This window comes from Prosopis cineraria, unplaced genomic scaffold (assembly GCF_029017545.1).
Source record: "Prosopis cineraria cultivar Desert tree isolate PC_DT_omini unplaced genomic scaffold, ASM2901754v1 PC10, whole genome shotgun sequence".
Lineage (NCBI taxonomy): Eukaryota > Viridiplantae > Streptophyta > Magnoliopsida > Fabales > Fabaceae > Prosopis > Prosopis cineraria.
The window spans coordinates 6,938,835-6,956,077 of record NW_026555341.1 but is presented as its reverse complement, the minus strand read 5'-3'; the positions used below and the strand labels follow the sequence as shown (position 1 = coordinate 6,956,077).

General features: G+C 36.5%; 3 protein-coding genes across 4 annotated transcripts; all 3 read right to left on the bottom strand.

Moving 5' to 3' along the window:
• Positions 1-29: 29 nt before the first annotated feature.
• LOC129321509 (uncharacterized) lies at positions 30-3,960 on the bottom strand. Of its 2 annotated transcripts, XM_054967287.1 has the most exons (4): positions 3,532-3,960; positions 3,186-3,302; positions 768-2,678; positions 30-454 (listed from the first exon to the last, which is right to left on the bottom strand). In XM_054967287.1, the coding sequence occupies exons 3-4, from the start codon at positions 1,086-1,088 to the stop codon at positions 119-121; spliced, it is 657 nt and encodes a 218-aa protein (XP_054823262.1). In that variant the 5' UTR covers positions 1,089-2,678; positions 3,186-3,302; positions 3,532-3,960; the 3' UTR covers positions 30-118. The 2 variants fall into 2 exon arrangements, with proteins under 2 accessions (XP_054823262.1, XP_054823261.1); XM_054967286.1 differs by lacking the exon at positions 3,186-3,302.
• Positions 1,442-2,662, bottom strand: LOC129322027 (uncharacterized). The gene is made up of 4 exons (XM_054968056.1): positions 2,376-2,662; positions 2,203-2,268; positions 1,873-2,066; positions 1,442-1,752 (listed from the first exon to the last, which is right to left on the bottom strand). The coding sequence occupies exons 1-4, from the start codon at positions 2,660-2,662 to the stop codon at positions 1,442-1,444; spliced, it is 858 nt and encodes a 285-aa protein (XP_054824031.1).
• Positions 3,961-7,009: 3,049 nt separating the features above from the next.
• On the bottom strand, positions 7,010-12,454 carry LOC129284516 (uncharacterized). Its single transcript, XM_054920021.1, has 8 exons — positions 11,796-12,454; positions 11,107-11,169; positions 10,192-10,947; positions 9,937-10,071; positions 9,668-9,748; positions 7,874-7,933; positions 7,657-7,743; positions 7,010-7,570 (listed from the first exon to the last, which is right to left on the bottom strand). Exons 1-8 carry the CDS (start codon positions 12,159-12,161, stop codon positions 7,304-7,306), a joined length of 1,815 nt encoding a protein of 604 aa, XP_054775996.1. The 5' UTR covers positions 12,162-12,454; the 3' UTR covers positions 7,010-7,303.
• Between the last annotated feature and the right edge of the window lie 4,789 nt (positions 12,455-17,243).

Sequence of the window (17,243 nt, the reverse complement as noted above, 5' to 3'; positions counted from 1 at the left end):
TCGTCTCCGATACAAATTCTTCCCTCTTCTTTTCTTTGTTTTTTTTTTTTTTGGTTTTTCCTTTTTAAATTCCGAGCATTGATGCTGAAGAGTCTCCAAGAAGGTTCCACGTTACACCTCAAACTCGTGCAACGGGTGAAAAAGGTGGGTTCAGCACGTAGGATCGAAGATTTGCTTTCGGGGACTTGGACTTGGACATTGTCTTCTCCTCTCTATTAACTGAATCTATCAAAAATTCTACTTGGTCCTCCTCTTTAAGCATTTTCGTTGAACCACATTGCGATATCTCTTGCTTTTTCTGCCGTCCCGTGCCATGGAAGGTACCGGTGCTGTGCAAAATAGCAACACAAATGGCAAATGCTTGTAATGTGGATAATTGTGCGTGGAAATCAACAGCATATTGCCCTTCTTCAACTACTGTCATGCTAAAAGTAGGACAGCTCTCTTTTGCTCCCTGCAATGGCAAAGAAATCTCATAACTAACACTGAACCAAGGGAACCGCAATAAGAACATGCTGTTCAAGAGATTTGAGTTAGATCACTACATGCATATGACACTAGTTTTTCACTCATTTTTCACCTAAAACAATAGAACTAGATAATTAATCTAAATGGATGTGTGATATATGGTTTTTTTGATTGAATCGTCCAGGTGATCTTTGTCCAGGATTAACTTTCCCAGTAATTATTCACAAACAAGTTTCTTATATCAGGAAAATAATCAGCTATCAATTCAAGAAACAAATGATATGGAAACCCAGCAGTACCTGGACAAAGAGTTCCAGTGTTTGATAATTCCCCATGAGGGGGCGCTCTTCAGAAAATTGAATGCCAGGATTGCCTAAAAGAACAAGGGGACAGGCCATGTCCCACCCACCACAGTCACAACCCCCACCATGTCTCCATCGATCAAGTAAATGCGAGGGACCCTGGTTTTCATCAAAGGGCAGACCGTGATTGCCCCTTGGAATTACCACCTTCACCTGTTCTGGGCCTCTGATTTCATGAAGGCTCTTTCTACTCTGTTCTATCTCTGAATGCTCGCTTGGGTTGCGATGCTCAGTGGCACTTCTTCTACTCTTTCTCATGTATCTGAAGCTTTCCCTCTTCTGAAATGGAATTTGCAAAACAATGGCAGCAATTTCAAGATTCGGACGCAATTCTGTGCACGACCAAGGATAAGATTTTGAATCATCAAAATCAACACTGCCAGATAAAAGCTTGTCTCGAAGTTTGTTCTTAATTGCAGGAGTTTTCTCATCAAGGTCGAATGTTTCTCTCTCTACTCCGACACGGGAAGGTTTTTAAGGTTTTCGAATCTTGGTCACTGTGAGAATCTTTTTGAAGTGAAGCGCTTGGTCTTAAGTTTGCAAGATCATACAACACAAACTCTGTCACCATAGAGTTGTCAAAGGCTCCATCTTTAAATTCTGAACATAAGTTAGAGGAAAACTAACATTTTTGCTACCATTGAGGAACCTCTGCCACAATCATGGGATTCCAAGCCAGTGGCACTGCTTTTCTTTCTAGCATCAACAGAATGAAAGGTATATACCCAATTGAAAGCATTATCCACACTCCACGTCTTGGCCACTAAAAGATCTTCAGGGCATTTCACCTTGAACTCAAAAAAAGGAACTCCATGTCTGTTTTCAAACTTGAGACTACCGTGCAGGTGGACTGGAGAACTTGCACTCCCTGAATGCTGGATATCTCTACTGATAAACTCGGAAATAATATCAGAATACTTTTCTGTGTTAGAAAAGTCATTTAGAAGAGATTTCTGGTAAGCCCTGCTTTTGTTCTTGTTATATTTACCATATTAGTTGATTTGACCTCACCAGTTTCCAGCTTACGCTCGGCCCCCCGGACTTGTCAAAGATTTGGACTTCATGAATGAATTGAGCATTTTCTTGATAGAGGTGGACTGGACGTTAGAATTGGCTTTTGATGAGCACTCGTTTTTTGAAGGAGATAGCAAGTGAGAGACCTCCACCTTGGCAGAGAATGATTTGACCAATGAATGAACTGCATCTTTCTCCTGAGAAACAGTAACTCTATCATTTCTGGCATTTGAATTTATAGAATCTCTTTCTGCGCAGTTGAAGTAGAAAATCTTTCCCTAACATCTGAATTTATGCAAATTCAATAAAGCCATCTGCAGAATTGGTCTCCAAGCAAGCTGAGGATCTGGAAACAGACCGTGACTTCATTTTTGAATCCTTACGCATCAATGAAGATTTCTTTCTAGGACCTTCATCATCAGAACTACATAAAGAATCAACAATGCTACCAGAAAAAGAGGTGTCACTGCTACGTGAAATTTCTATCTTTTTCCTTCCCTCCCTGGTGCTCATTTCTTTTATACTTTATACTTTACCTCCTCCGAACTCTGATGCATGGAAGCACGCCTCATTTCCACATTAACTTCCTGCCCATTAGGTCTAGAGAGAATGCTTTTACATGAAGAACTGCGGAACCTAGCAAACCTGATTTTGGATAAGTCTTCTGTGACGGTCCAAAATTCATCTTTCCCAATGTGTTTCACTTTTTTATATCTCCTCTTGACATTTAAAGGATATTGATGAGATGACAGAACAGTATCGGGACTCAGACCCTCTGAAGACTTCACATTGACATCCAACTTCATCTCTTGTCCCATCAACAAATGCAGAGGCCTTCAACATCATTAAAAAGAAAAACCAAAACAACAATTAGTTCCCGGTAAGAGACCCAATTCACTTGACAATGTGCTGGATCATGCAATTACTGTTTAACAAAATTTAGATCTACTCGTTCAATTATGATAATCTACATATATTTACATGAACTTCTCAATCAGCATAAAATTCCAGGTAGTTTATAAAAAATGAAAGGCAATAAAACCACATGCAAGCACGAGATCCCCCCTCCCAAAAAAATCTCTTACCATTATCGTAATGCAATGTATTTCAGTGACGTTTGCTAAGCTTACTTTCTCATACTTAGAATAGATGAAAATCACTCACGAATCAGAAAATGAAACAATGCAGGAAAAGATAAGGGAAAGAAAGAACAGTCAGATTCATGCATTGCCATGCGCACAACTGGATTTCTAATTACAATTCAGACGCATCTCACCACCTACATTACAGCTATCCACTATCCGCTAAATTACCGAGTTTCGAAATAGCTACAGTATTAACCTCGGAAATGACCATTATTTGAGCAGAAGCGTCCCACCAATTATCTCAAAGTTAGAGATCGCAGAAATTGCTTCAGAAGACCAATCTCGATTTCGAGCACGAAGAAGAATATATGACCTGTCGCTTAAAAATTTTAAAAAGATTAAAGAGAAAGAAAGAAAAGACGGAGAGAGGGAGAACAACTGTGCGATTATGTTTTCTATGATAAACAAATTTGAGTGAAGTGACAGCGATTGAGCTGAATAACTGTTATAATCATGAAAAAAGACAAATAAAGTACAGTCCGATTCCAAAACATATACAGGGAAAAATGTAAAATACAGGGAGGAAAAGGAAAAGGGCATACTCGTATAGATCTCGGCGAAGCAAGTTCGACGAAAGAAAATCCCAATAAGCGGCGTCAACGAACAATCATGTTCTCTAAGCTTGAGGAGAAAGTCTCCATGAGAATAATTAATGAAACTAACCCATTTGCTAGAAGGTTCAATCCTGGCCCATACGGAACTCAGAACTCTCAGATTGACCACGAGAAAGTAGAGTTTAAAAGCAAGTTCAACCACCGCAAGAGAAGTAGCAGTAAAGCACAAGCACAGTTCGTATAATTGGAAAAAGTAGTCTTAGAAGCCGATATACTGAGAGGCTGAAGACTGAAGAGAGAAGAGTAAAGAGTGAGCTATCTCTCTTTCACAGACACAAGGTCAGGGACACGAGTTTTAAAGAAAGAAGAGACAAGAAACTGCTAATTGCACATGTTTACTAGAAAATCCCCATGTCCTTCTTCAAGCCATCATATGCTCTGAGCTTTTCTTTTCCCATTGTTTATTATAAATATTATATATCATTATTGTCCCGTCTTATTTTGTCTTGCCCCGAGAGTCAAGACCAGTGATCTAAGCTGGCCCCAGTCAAAGCACCTCCTGGTTTTGGTGAAAGTACAAGTTAGCCTCCAATGGAACCATCCATCTACGGCTCTATTCCCTCCGTGCACAAGGGTAATCATGGAATTTAAGCACTTCACTGTTAACAATGGGTAGGTTTCTGTTTGGGTTTGGGCCAATTACAAAGAAGGACCCAAATTCAATGTCAATTACGAAACAATTCCCATGAAAACTACTACTTGTAGCCTGTAGCCCTATTGTGAGAAATAACTTACCGTTATTTAAATATAAATTATTTTTTTAAATAAACCTGGAAGTAGTACTTGCTACGTCTGCCTGAAAACCAAGAAAAAAAACATTTATGCATGAAAATATTTAAATGCTCTCATATTAACAATATTAAAATTAATTTAATGATTTAAAGACAGCTACTAACAACTCAAATACACGAGATTTATCTCAAAAATTATAATAACATCCCCAAAATAACTGTCATAAACATGATGGCAAAAAGGTTATACTCATACATAAAAGTTATCACAATTTTCTTATAAAAAAAGTTATTAAAATTTATAATAATATCCTTATAATCTCCACTATAATGGTAACAATAATAATCCTTTTGTAATCAGGGATTTAGGTGCTTCTCCTTCCACCCAAAGTGATGTGTTTATGTGTGCCTATGCGTGTATATACAATGTTATTCGCCTTTCTAAAATTTACAAGTTATTCTTTTTAATACTTTAAAGTGCTCAACGCATGGTTTTAAATTTGTTTAATATTAATAAACATTTTTTAAAGACAAGACTGGATCTAATTTTAATCTTGGTGACATATACTTTGTGAAATAAAAAATAATATCACATAAGATATATCAAACTAAAGTAAATTCAAGGTAAAGGTTGATACCTTAATACAGCAATACTTGATACAAGGTTAGGCAAACGAAAATACGAAACAATCTAATGTTGAGAGAGGCAATTGTCTTGAAAACGAGTCTTGTGGGCCAAAAAAAAAAAAGACAAAAACTCGTCTCTTTATAATTTTTTTTCCATCCTCTTTTACTACTGATCTATTACCAATCAAAAAGTAACTCCGGAAAGATGTAAAAAAATTTAACATTGAATTAATTTTCTTAATTATAGAAAAGTAGTAAGACATTGTAAAAAGAACTAGAGGGATATATACCTAAGAGTCACAATAATGTCTTCATGCTTACACTATTAGGAGTTTAAAAGAAAATGCTATAAACGAGGATATTTTGGCAATTTATATCTAATTTCAGTCCTTGAATCTTTGTAATTTTCACACTTCCTTTTCGGCAAGACTACATGATGCTCGTCGAGAGTGGGCTAAATGACTCTCTCTCTCTCTCTCTCTCTCTCTCTCTCTCTCCTCTCTCTCTCTCTCTCCTCCTCTCTCTCTCTCTCTCCTCTCTCTCTCTCTCTCTCTCTCTCCTCTCTCTCTCTCTCTCTCTCTCTCTCTCTCTCTCTCTCTCTCTCTGAGATAGGAAGACAATTAGATTCCATGCAAAAAAATTAATTATTGCAAGATTCATAATGCAGTTTAATTCAATTGTTAATAAATCTTATAGTAATTAATTTTTTTGTGTGAAACTTTAATGTAATTATACATAATCTAATATTTTTTTATCACAATAAATTTTGGGTTGTATATTAGGTAGATGTTGAAATTTATTTTTTCAATTGTTTCTTTGGATTGAGTTGGAAGTGAAAGCCTAGTGGCTCTAACTTCTATGAAAACAGGAAAGAGGATTAATTTTGTAATAGAAAGTCATCATCTTAAAGCGTCGGGAATGGCACATGCTGTTATCAAGAACGGAATCCACGATATTGTCCAGTTCAGATCCCTCCCACTTCACAGCTAACTTTCTTCAACTTTACACTAAAAGGGCCTGGCGCTAGAATTTCTTCCACTATTTACAATTGTTCTTGAAATTCTCCTTTGAAGGAGGAATTCTCAACCAGAAGCATCTTACATCAAAGATGGCCTTGCCTTTTAGATTAAAACAAAAAACGCAGGAGAAATTCGACATACAATGTGGTGAACGCGGGACGTTATGATTTATAAATGCGTACTAGTTCGAAACAATCTAAGAAACTAGGTTTGTCATTAGGATTACGAGTATCTGACCATCTGAGCAAGAGGGGAAATGTGTGTGTGGAGAGAGGGACGAAATTGGCTGGCAGAGGAGACAAGAAGAATAACGTTCAAATATTTATTATTTCCTATGCCAATAAAGTAAACGGCAAAATTTGTTGCGTGTGATTGACAGGGATCTTAAGGATCGTCAGTCAAGTCTGATTCACTCGGGCCTTATTTGGATATGGAGAAAGCTTTTTAATTGACCAGAATGAAAATAAGCACCCAAAAAAAATTATCCTTGATACGCATTAATTGATGTTTGGCAGAATAAAATAATATATGAATGGAGATAAATAGTTACGGAGACTGAGAGGCCCCCCAAATTAAATATATAAAAGAAGTACATCTGTATCGTTGAGGCAATTTTGGAATGGTTTCCGCTTTAAACAGTGGCATTCCATTGACAAATAAAACGATGGAATGGAATGAATTTCTCGCGGGACTTTTCTCAATGATTCAGCCAAGGAATCAACATGGCATACCAAACTTGCCATCATCCGAATTCATGGCTCTTTTCCTTTCTATCTGTCTTTGAACCAAAGGGAGTATGGGTAAAACGATTTTCTCAGTTTCATACATGCAGCTTTTTTACATACTTTCATCATAACAAAATAATTTACAAAAATGAAATCGTTTGGCAAATCAATATAACAAATCAAATTATTTTCAAAAATAAAATCAGATTGAAAGGAAACCCGCATTCCACTAAACCACAACGCCATTGACACAATTCCAAGATTTTGACATATAGGCTCAATTCCATAGAGTGTGTTAACCAAATTAAATTAAAATTAAAGATTCTATTAGAATTAGAACTCGTAAAAGTTGACAACCAAATCTAGAAGGATGTGTTAATCTTGGTCTAAATCCATCACAATAAAGTCATATCAAAATAGCTTACCTACCTCATGAACTGTATCGTGCCCATGTGACTGTACTAGGCAACTTCTATGTGGGGTTAGAACTATAGGCAAAACCAACGACCAACTTGTACACATTCAAACAGGAACTGAACTATACAGGAGCACCCTATTACAATAATTAAACAGGCTACAACAGTTTCCTAATCATAGGTTATGTGCTCTCATCTTTCCTCGATTTCCCAAACGACTTCTGGGTTTCCAAAACAGGCATGTATGCTTCACTTGTTTTCTTAAAGATGTCATTAGCCGACTTATCAGATTCACGAGGACTCACCAGCTTCTTCTCAACATTCTCAAATTTGGCAGTGGCCCACGGTGCGGTGCCTACGCTTCTGGGAGTATCCGATCCATCTATAGTCAGCAAAGATACCGCATCTCGGGAGGCATACCAGGAATTACCACAAGCAATACACTCCAGCTGAAATAGCAGATCCGTAATCCATAAAAAGTGCAGATGATGGTTTTGGTAGTCAAATAAATAGCCAAAAAAAAAAAGGCGCAAACCTGATAACGGTCTCCATGCCCTGCATGGATAATATCCCTCACTCCAACCTTACATTCCATGCATCTCGAGCAGCGGGCATCGGTCATCTGTATCAAATGTTAGAAAAACTGATGCTCAGCAGCCTTCCTCACGGTATTTAAAAGACAACATAATATTAAGTATTAACAACAGTGTTTATCCTGGGGAATGGGAGGTCAAGAAGGGGGACGGCGTGACCTGCATGTGCTGTGATTCATCTGGCTCCTTCTTGGCTATTTCATCAGCAGTCAAACCCTCCTGAAGATCATAACCAAAAGCAATCATGCAATCAACAACTGAAAAAAGGGATAGCTGAAATCATTGAGCAAATGAGGTTTTAGGAAATGGATTAGACAGTGCAAGTTCCCAAAATGCATGATATCAAGTTTCCTCATAAAACAGAACATGTGAAACAATTTTTTGGAACGCCCAATTTTGCAATGAAAAATTTTAGGTAAAAAAAAAAATAATAATCTACTCGTCATGTTTGACTCAGAATCTAACAGCTAAAATCTAGAAATCTAGAAACTGTAGTAGTATTTGCTCATGGACATAGAGTTCTAGTAAAAGATTTCAGACACTTGAATAGATATAATTTTGATGCTATAATTAACCTAATTTATAAATATTATATGTATATTTATTTGATTTTTCATATTTATTTGCCAGACAAAAGGACAAGAAAGGAATTTTGATGCAACTTGACCTAAGATTTACATCTATAATTTAGGAAACAAGAGTATTTGAGAGGGGGATTCAACTTTGGACTCCAGGAGAAAGCCAAACATACCACTGGAGCCATTCTTGGAGCTTTTATGTGGTGGGGAGATATCAAGGAGAAGGCTAAGCGAGAAGACAGATCAATGAGAAAATGATAGAAACACACCACATATGCCAATCGATCCATGGTTTTTCTTCTTCCTATACCTTGAATTTGATGTTTAGACATTCCAGTATTGTTCATTTTTTTGTTTCTTTAATTTGATGCTAAGTCTCCAACCTAGGAATAGGGATGTAGCCTCAAGGTTGACTGATTGAATTTTAGTTTTTGTGACCAGAATTTTGATAAATACTTATATATGAACAAGACTCCATTTTAGACTCATCTTTAATGTGTACATTGCTACATATTTAGGATTGAATAACGTATCCATAGGGTGTATGCAGTGCACTGAGAAGTGCAGCATAGATCTAGTATTAGGAAGATGAACATAAAAAAATCGAAGCTAGACATAAATCTAAGTGTTTGCGATTCAAGATAACTTTGACAATCAAGCAAGAGAAGAGATAATTATGGTTAATTAAGCAAAGCCTTTTAGACTGATAGATTAACATGATACAGTTGTAATGGCTGTCATACAAGTGTGAAGTAAAAGTCCAAACTCAGAATTATAATTAGTCTCGTGATTAGATGAACCACAATTCACTAGCATAGTCCACATTGATTAAATCACTGTTTCAATTGTATTATTAATTTGATTTGATTTATTATTCATCCATCCTCTTCTTTATATTAATTCTATTGCTTGAGATTAATTAAAATAGTAGTTATGACCTCTTTGCAACATTTGCTCAAAGAATACTCTAGGTATTTATTACTGCCATCAATCCTATACGCTTGCATGATTGCACCAATCAAGTTCTAACATCTATTACTAGAATCTAATTGATATACGAAGAGCTAGTCCACCATTCCACTCTCTACCTTTTCTTAGCTGATACATAAAAACTCTCCCGGGGAGGAAATTCAAACAAGATACAAATTTTTTGCACAAAACAAAATATTAAGCCTTGAATAGTGCCAAATGATAAATATATTATCAAAATCACAGACAAAGGTTGAACCCATGCATGGTATTAACTGATAAAAGAAGACAACCAGAAGCTGCTTGCTTAAATCAGAATTTATTATAACAAAATCCTTGGAAAAAGAATTAATCATGAACAAACAGCTTCAAAGTCCTACCAAGAGATGGGTGGAAATTATCATACCTTCAGTTCATTAGGAGACATGTTCAGAATCTTTGAAGGTTCCAACTCTCCATTCAATAGACGGCGAGCTAGTCTATGGTTCTGCACCAAAAACATGTAAAATGGTGATACAAGCAAATCATCACTATAATTTTAGGAAAACATATCTATAGATGTCCATATCAATTTCTCTAGTCATAAAGTTCACAAAAGCATTGGCAGCAGTGACGGTGGTGATATGAACAAATATGCAGATTCAGATGCTCATAAACAAGAAGGCACCTTCAGACCTTGAGATTAAACACCAACTGCCGCAACTTTTGGTTATACTTCTGATAATCTAAGGCAAGGGCATCATGTGAAGCTTTTTCCAGAGCAACTATGGCTGGAACAGCAGCATCTGGCCAAACAAAAGACTCAGAACTCTGCAGTGCAGCAAAATACAGTTAATCCAAATATCCCCATGAAGAAATTGGGAAGTAAGGAAAATATGATATTGATGAAACTCCCCATATAGGAGTTCCCAATGACATAAAATTCACTACCTTCTTATCCTTGTCTTGGCAATCATTTGTTGTTACTGAACTACCGTTATTGCTTCTATGGTTAACTGCATCAGAGTTGTCCTTTGCTTTGTCTTCCTTCTGTGTACTACCGTCTGAGTTACACATATACTGAATGTTTTGAAGCAGCCTTTCCAACCATTTATCACGATGGGAATCTCCCGTTAGTGCCTTGAAATTTGCTAATATTTGATAATGCTCTGAAGTATTAGCTACACAACTTCCTGGTGTTTCTGATTTAAGGTGTTGTTCGCTCTTCGGAGTTGCCTCTTCATCTCTTGAAACATCCAGAGGTGAAATGTTCCTTCTCCGAAAACTTCTTTTACTCTTCAGTTGATCTTCCTGATCAGCAGTGGCTTCTTCAGTCTCAAGGTCAGGCAGATCAACAATACGCTTTAGAGTTTTTTGAACAAGATCATCAATTTCTTGCTGTTTACTATCCTCGTAGTCCTTATCAGTCAGCTTCCAGAGTTTTCTCTCAACTGTATCATACACCTTTTGCACAATAAACCCTGGATGTTGTTTACGATTTGGGAGCTGTTTGTGTAAGGGAATAAAATGAACCACACATTTGTGCATAACAGATTCTGCAGGAACCTCATCACGGTGGAAACTGTAAAACAACTCCCTTGTATCGCGTGATTGCCAGCTTCCACCACCTTTTCTTTCGGCTTCTTCAGGACGATAAAACCACTGACCTGTCACCATCATACTGCCATTGAAGGACTGCGTAATGTCCTGAGATCAGATCAAGCCATGTATCAGAAGAGGGAGAGAGAAAGAAGACAACCGTTTTTGTGGTAGACAAGAAAGGTCCAAACTACTCAAAAACAATATATTGCACGAGCCTAGAACGCTTGTGACAGATAAAATAGTTTGCAAGGACCAGGATAATACCTTAATAATTGCTACATATGGCTTTTGGTTTGTATCCTCGGGAACAAGGAGTACAGGATCCTCCTGTGGAAAAAGAAAACGAGTGTTGATAATGTTGGGATTAAAACAAAAAATGCATCAAATTTCACATGTTATTACAAAAATAAGGTAAGGACCCAATTTCAAATAACAACCAGCAACCACCATTTAAAACAATTGAAAATTGCACAAACAATGCCTAATTCATCATCACGATTCTAACTATGGTTCAGATACTATAAAGTAGAAAGAGCGGCAGTAAAGGAATCCAGTAGGGATGCAGTATGGACCGTGGAGAGATGCACTGTTACAATTTCAGGTGCATCCATTGTTAACGGACCAAAGTGGCGTGATATATTCATTGGCACTTTATTGCATATACGAGATTCCCCTTCGTTCCCCAATTTTCAAAACGATGTTTCCACCGCCCTCTCATTTCATTGTCCCTAAGCTGAAACTCGTTCATCAAGTACTTTTACTCAGAATCTTATGAGCCTAAAAATTCTCGAGAAAAGAGACCGGAGCGTTATCGTCAATTTCATGAATCCCAGTGGTCTAATAGAAACTAGTTGAATCCCAGCGATAGCTCGAGTTAATCCAAAGCGAAAAGCTCATCCAACAATTAATCAGGCAAGGCGAGAATAAAATCTATCGCCAACAGCAAAACATACAAGTGTATATTGGTTCCCGTCGAACTCGAAGGAATCGTAATGCTTCCTCCTGCCTCTTCCTTTTCCTGAAACCCTAACAGGATCGCCAATTGGCTTGGCATCCTCCTGTGGCTGTTCCTCCTCATCGCCAACACTCACCGAGCCTTCTTGCTTGTCCTTTTGCTTTCTCTTCTTTTTCTTGTCGTCGTCCTCCTCCTCCTCGTCTTCTTCCTCTTGAAGCTTCATCCTCTTCCTCTTACGCTGCTTCGACCGGTTCTCCTCGGAAGCGGAAGATTGTTGCCGTTGCTGTCGTTGCTGCTGTGGACGAGGCGGGGTATCTTCCTCTTCGTCACTGGTGGCGACCTGAGTAAACCGTCGATTTCCCATTCTCCGATGCCCCTCTGCAATGCAATGCCCGAATTTGCTCTCACTGCGATCGTCTGAGTGATGCTCCCCCGCCAAGAGGCGCAGGCAGGGGATCTTTTGATGTACGGAAAAGGATGCGTCTGGAATTAGGGCTTGAACTTGTTCAAATCACGGATTTGCCATGCTCCTGGGTTCCTTCGCTTGCCTCCCCTGTCACATTGATTCAAGTTACTCCTTTTATGCGCTCGGGGCAACACTGTCCTTCTGTGAAAATAAGCAGTGAACCTTACGGCTTGTTTGGTTAGAAAATGGAATTGCAGAAACGGGGAAGGAAAAAGTGTACGGCCCATCTCATGATATTCCATTCGCCATTACTTCTTTGTTGAAACTTGAAACTGCGCTGACCGGGGACCACTTTTTTTTTTTTTAATTTTTTGTAAGAACCAGTGACCATTCATTGCTGGGCCTATCTCAATTCCAAAGACCCAATTGATTCATCAATGAGGCAGATTCCAGTCCACCACTAAATTAAATCAATCTTCATTAATTATCATTTGTATTTTGGTTCTCTGTGTTTATTTTTATTTATGTTTTTATTATATTTGTCATCGTATTTATTTTATATTTACGTTTATATTTTTATCCAAAAGTCATGTTTATTTAGTTATTTGATCGATAACAGATTATTGGTTATTGTTTTTAACAATGCTTCTTATTTGTGCACGTGTTTATTGGGGCCTATCTACAACAATTCAATATTTTGGTTAATTTTTATTATATACTATTTCTCATTCCAGTTATATTTCTACTATGCCAAATATAGTAGGATTAAATGATAATTTTACCCTAAAAAATTTTTGCCTTATATAATTGGTATTCTCAACTTCAAGTAATACAATGTCATCATAAAACTTTTTAAAAACAGTTTAATGTTATGTTGTAGTAACGCTTAACCAACCTTGATTGTCAATTGGACAATTCTAGTTAAGGTTTCAAGGGTAGTTTAATTTCGTGAGTTTTTTAATAAGTAAATTGTATCCTAAAATTTTAATTAGCAAACTTCTTTTTAGTAATGTTCAAATTAAAAGAAGGATCCGATAACGTTATCCATACTTAAAAGTGGCTTTTATTCTTATTACCATAGGTCTTATCCAACGTTGCTTGGGAAAAAAATCAACTATATCTAAACATTCCATGGATCCACCATTGAGCAAACTCTAAGTTTGCCCTTATTTTATCTATGAGAAAATGCATGCACGTGTCCACGAGAAAATGTGAGTTTGTGTAGGTTTAACATATCGTGAGCAAGGAGTGTTAGAAACCATGGAGTGCTCTCTTGACATTTCCCTCAATGAGAAGGACATTGCACCATATTATCCCGATGACAATTGATTAACAAAGAAGGTCAAAATACGTGGGAATGAACAAGATGAAACCTTACCCTCCATGGATATGAAAGCTGACTGTGAGGCTGCAAGTGACGAGGATGAACTGATGTCCCAGACTTCCAAAGACACCCTTCCCAAGTCCAATGACAAGGAGAAGAAAAAGGTTGTTGACACCCTAATGGCGTTCATTAAAGATATTCCAACTCCACCATCATTCAAGGACAAGCTACTGAATAACGTACCATCCATGGAGGCCAACGGTCAAAAGAAGACAGGGGAGCTAACCATTAAAGCCAACGATATTAAAATAGAAAAAACAGGGGCCATTCCATCTATCTCATTCTCCGATAAAGTCAAAGAGGCTCTTTTTGAAAATATGAAATTTTTTATGGTGATTAAACTAAGAGGGCGTCCCATTGGGATTAAAACACTTTGTGATCACATCATCAACCTTTAGAACCCATCCGGCGATTGGAAAATCAGTGACTTGGAAGGCAACTGCTTTGTTATGGAGTTATAAAGTAAGGAAGAATATGACGCTGCGTTAACTGGAGGATCTTGGGTCATCTTCAGTCATTACCTAACTGTACAACCTTAGATGCCATCTTTCTCCCCTAAGACTTTCACTGTCACAAAGGTGATTAGATGGATAAGGATGTCAGGTTTATCATTTCATTATTACCACAAGAGTGTACTCAAATGTATAAGTGAACTCCTCGGGCAAGTAGTAAAGATTGACTATAACACTGAAGACCGGGGGAGGGGGAAGTTTGCAAAAATGGCGGTGGCAGTCAATCTTACCCAACCGTTGATGTCTAGAATATCCGTGGATGGTACTGTGCAACTTATCAAGTATAAAGGCCTTCCAGTTATTTGCTACCATTGCGGTAGGTACAGTCACCTTGAACAGGCTTTGCTCTCAAGAAGCCAGCTCTGCCATCGCTGTGACTAACACAAGTTCAATAATGGCAATTGATAGTACAGATACACCATGCACAGAACCCAAGTAGAACCTTTTATGAAAGCTACAAAACCAGGATGGAGGCCTGACAGGGGGTACCATAAGCCGTTGGAAAACATCAGACCAAACTTCAACCATGGCTCCAAATTTGACCTCCTAGCTACCTCAGATGACATATCTGTGGAGACCACAGAGGCGATGCAGGGATTAAAGAGGAATGAAGCACCTCTGCCTTTAGAGAATGACTTACTAGAAACTAATAATAAAGGGGAAACACGTTAGACATATGTGAGACAAAAGCGATATAAGAAAGCTGTACATCAAAAAGGTGATGTTAAGCAACCTGCTTTGAAAACAAAAGCCACCTAAGGTCAACAAAAGTCTACCACTAAAGATTTACCAAGTTACGCGTGTGAGCACCACATTTGATGCTAGCAAACATGCCGCTATTGTTGTCACAGATAATAAAATCACCCTAAAAAATAAACATATCGTGAGCAAGTATGGACATGTGCTCACGAGCAAGTCTATTATGTCATAACAAGTCAACAATATTAAACATGTAAAAAATATTGTTAATTAAGTTTAATTAACAAGTAAGTGTTATTATATCAAGTCAAGGTTTCAATAAATCAATTACATGTTGTAACAAGTTAACAATATTGGATATGTAGAGAGTACTACTAACAAGATCCTTTAATCAATTAACAAGTAAATATTGCTAAAATGGTAAATTGAGTTATTTTAACAAGTCGACTTCAATTCAGCAACAAATCAAGATTAAGTATGAAAGATGTATAGGTAACAAGTCCTTTTAATGAATTAAAAAGTATTCATTGTGGAATTAACAAGTAAGCATTAATGAAATTACAAGTTAACAAGAACTTGGTTTAGAAACTTTGTTTATGTTGTGTGTGCGTGTAATTTTGCATTACATGATTAAGATATATTATTAGGCTCAGTAGTAGTAATGAAGCCACATGTAATTGAGAGGGGGCATATGCTTACTTGTCTCGGAGTATAGAATTTTATATTTTGTAATGTACACTTTTCACTTATTATACTTTGCACCCCTTTATCTTCATATTTTAAACTTTAAACCCATTTCAATCTTACTTTTTTAGCCTCTATCAACTCAAATTTTTAACTTAGCTTCATGAATATTAGCCCACAATTTCACTATACCTAAATACCAATATTATTTATTAATTATTTAAAAATAGAAAAAAATTTAATATGACTAAATAGACTCACTCCTCACCCTAAATGCTACTCAGGGGCTAGTTAAAAAAAAGGCATTGATAAATAATGAAGATTCAAAACTTAGGAGTAAATTGGGTGAATATTTTTTATTAGTTCGTTGCATTTATGAATTTATAATTGAAAGCTAGATGGAGAACAAAGAAAAAGAAAAAAAAGAGAGAAATAGTTGATTGGAAGAGACAGAAATGTCTTCCTTTTACTGAGGATCCTAGCTTCATCATTGCCTCCCTAACTTAGGATCCTGACTCCGCCACTGCTCAGTGGTTATTTATTTTTTGTAAATCATGGGGCACAAGTTCAAAACCTGGTCACCTTGGGGTAATAATTATGTCAACCAGGCCAATTAGAGGTATTTTTATTATTTCCTTTTAAAATATAATTTCATTTCTATCAATTGATCTTGCAGTGTATTTTTAAATTATTTTAGTCTGTAATTTAAATTAACATCCTACCGTGTTCCATAACTGAATTTCTTCCTATATAATGATGTTTTGATGTTTATCACAGTTTTTCACCTGATTTTTTTTTCGCCAAGTTTTTCACCTGATAAAAGTTTATAGAGTTGCTTCAATCTAAGGCGAGCAAACTATATGTTTTCACTATGAAAGGGCTTTAAGATAATAATGCTATGAAATGAAGATTTTTGTTTCCCCCTTAGAAAAGCATCTATGGCAAACTATGGAAGAATTACAGCTCGTTTGTTCAAAAACTGAATATCTTCACTTCTATATCCGTATTTTTTTCACCATATATAATACTCTCTTTGTCTCAAAGACACTTTTAGATAAAATTTTATATATCAACAGACCTCATTAAATACATTTAGCAATCTTATCTTTTCAAAATAAAAATATAAACTTTCACAAATACCCATCATTTAATATATTGAAAAGAGAAGGGACATAAATTAATTATAGAGAGAGAAAGGGTAATATTAAAACTAATGCATTTAATGAAACCTTATTCTATTCAAAGTATTTTATATTTTAGGATGAAAAATTTTCTTTAAAAGTGCTTTATAATTTAGGACGAAGGGAGTATATCCATATTTAAAATTCCCATCTAACCAGTATGCGATTCATTTATTTTATTCAAGATAAAATGATCACTATTCAACCAATGTGTTGGCTAAGCAAAGCATTTTGATACGTGTCAACTTCTATGGGAGGCCTGAACAGCAATATCATGGATTGAAAAAATAAATTAATTCATACCGACGATGTAAAGACGGGTAATTATGCAATGCATAACAAAAAGGAAGAATGGCAAATAAAATTTTTATCAAAATATTAATGTTCAGTTTGGATCACTGTATGACTAACTACTCCTTTTATATTTCGGCACTAAACTTTAAAAAAAATTGATTTGACACTATTTTTTTAGGAAAAATTATAGCCCATGATCGCTAGAGAAACATATTCACAGTTGATGACTAACTGATTTTAAAATTATACTATAATATCGTAGGTCCTAACTGTAATTAATTTGCAC

Excerpts from the sequence above, each read along its gene's own strand:
- LOC129321509 (XM_054967287.1), bottom strand. The coding sequence starts at position 1,088 with ATGAGAAAGAGTAGAAGAAGTGCCACTGAGCATCGCAACCCAAGCGAG. Across the intron at positions 455-767 it reads CACTGGAACTCTTTGTCCAG|GGAGCAAAAGAGAGCTGTCC; the intron begins GTACTGCTGGGT and ends TTGCCATTGCAG.
- LOC129322027 (XM_054968056.1), bottom strand. The coding sequence starts at position 2,662 with ATGGGACAAGAGATGAAGTTGGATGTCAATGTGAAGTCTTCAGAGGGT. Across the intron at positions 2,269-2,375 it reads CAGAGTTCGGAGGAGGTAAA|TTCTGATGATGAAGGTCCTA; the intron begins GTATAAAGTATA and ends TTCTTTATGTAG. Across the intron at positions 2,067-2,202 it reads GATTCAAAAATGAAGTCACG|AAATGATAGAGTTACTGTTT; the intron begins GTCTGTTTCCAG and ends TTCAAATGCCAG.
- LOC129284516 (XM_054920021.1), bottom strand. The coding sequence starts at position 12,161 with ATGGGAAATCGACGGTTTACTCAGGTCGCCACCAGTGACGAAGAGGAA. Across the intron at positions 11,170-11,795 it reads ACGGGAACCAATATACACTT|GAGGATCCTGTACTCCTTGT; the intron begins GTATGTTTTGCT and ends CTTTTTCCACAG. Across the intron at positions 7,744-7,873 it reads ATGAATCACAGCACATGCAG|ATGACCGATGCCCGCTGCTC; the intron begins GTCACGCCGTCC and ends CATTTGATACAG.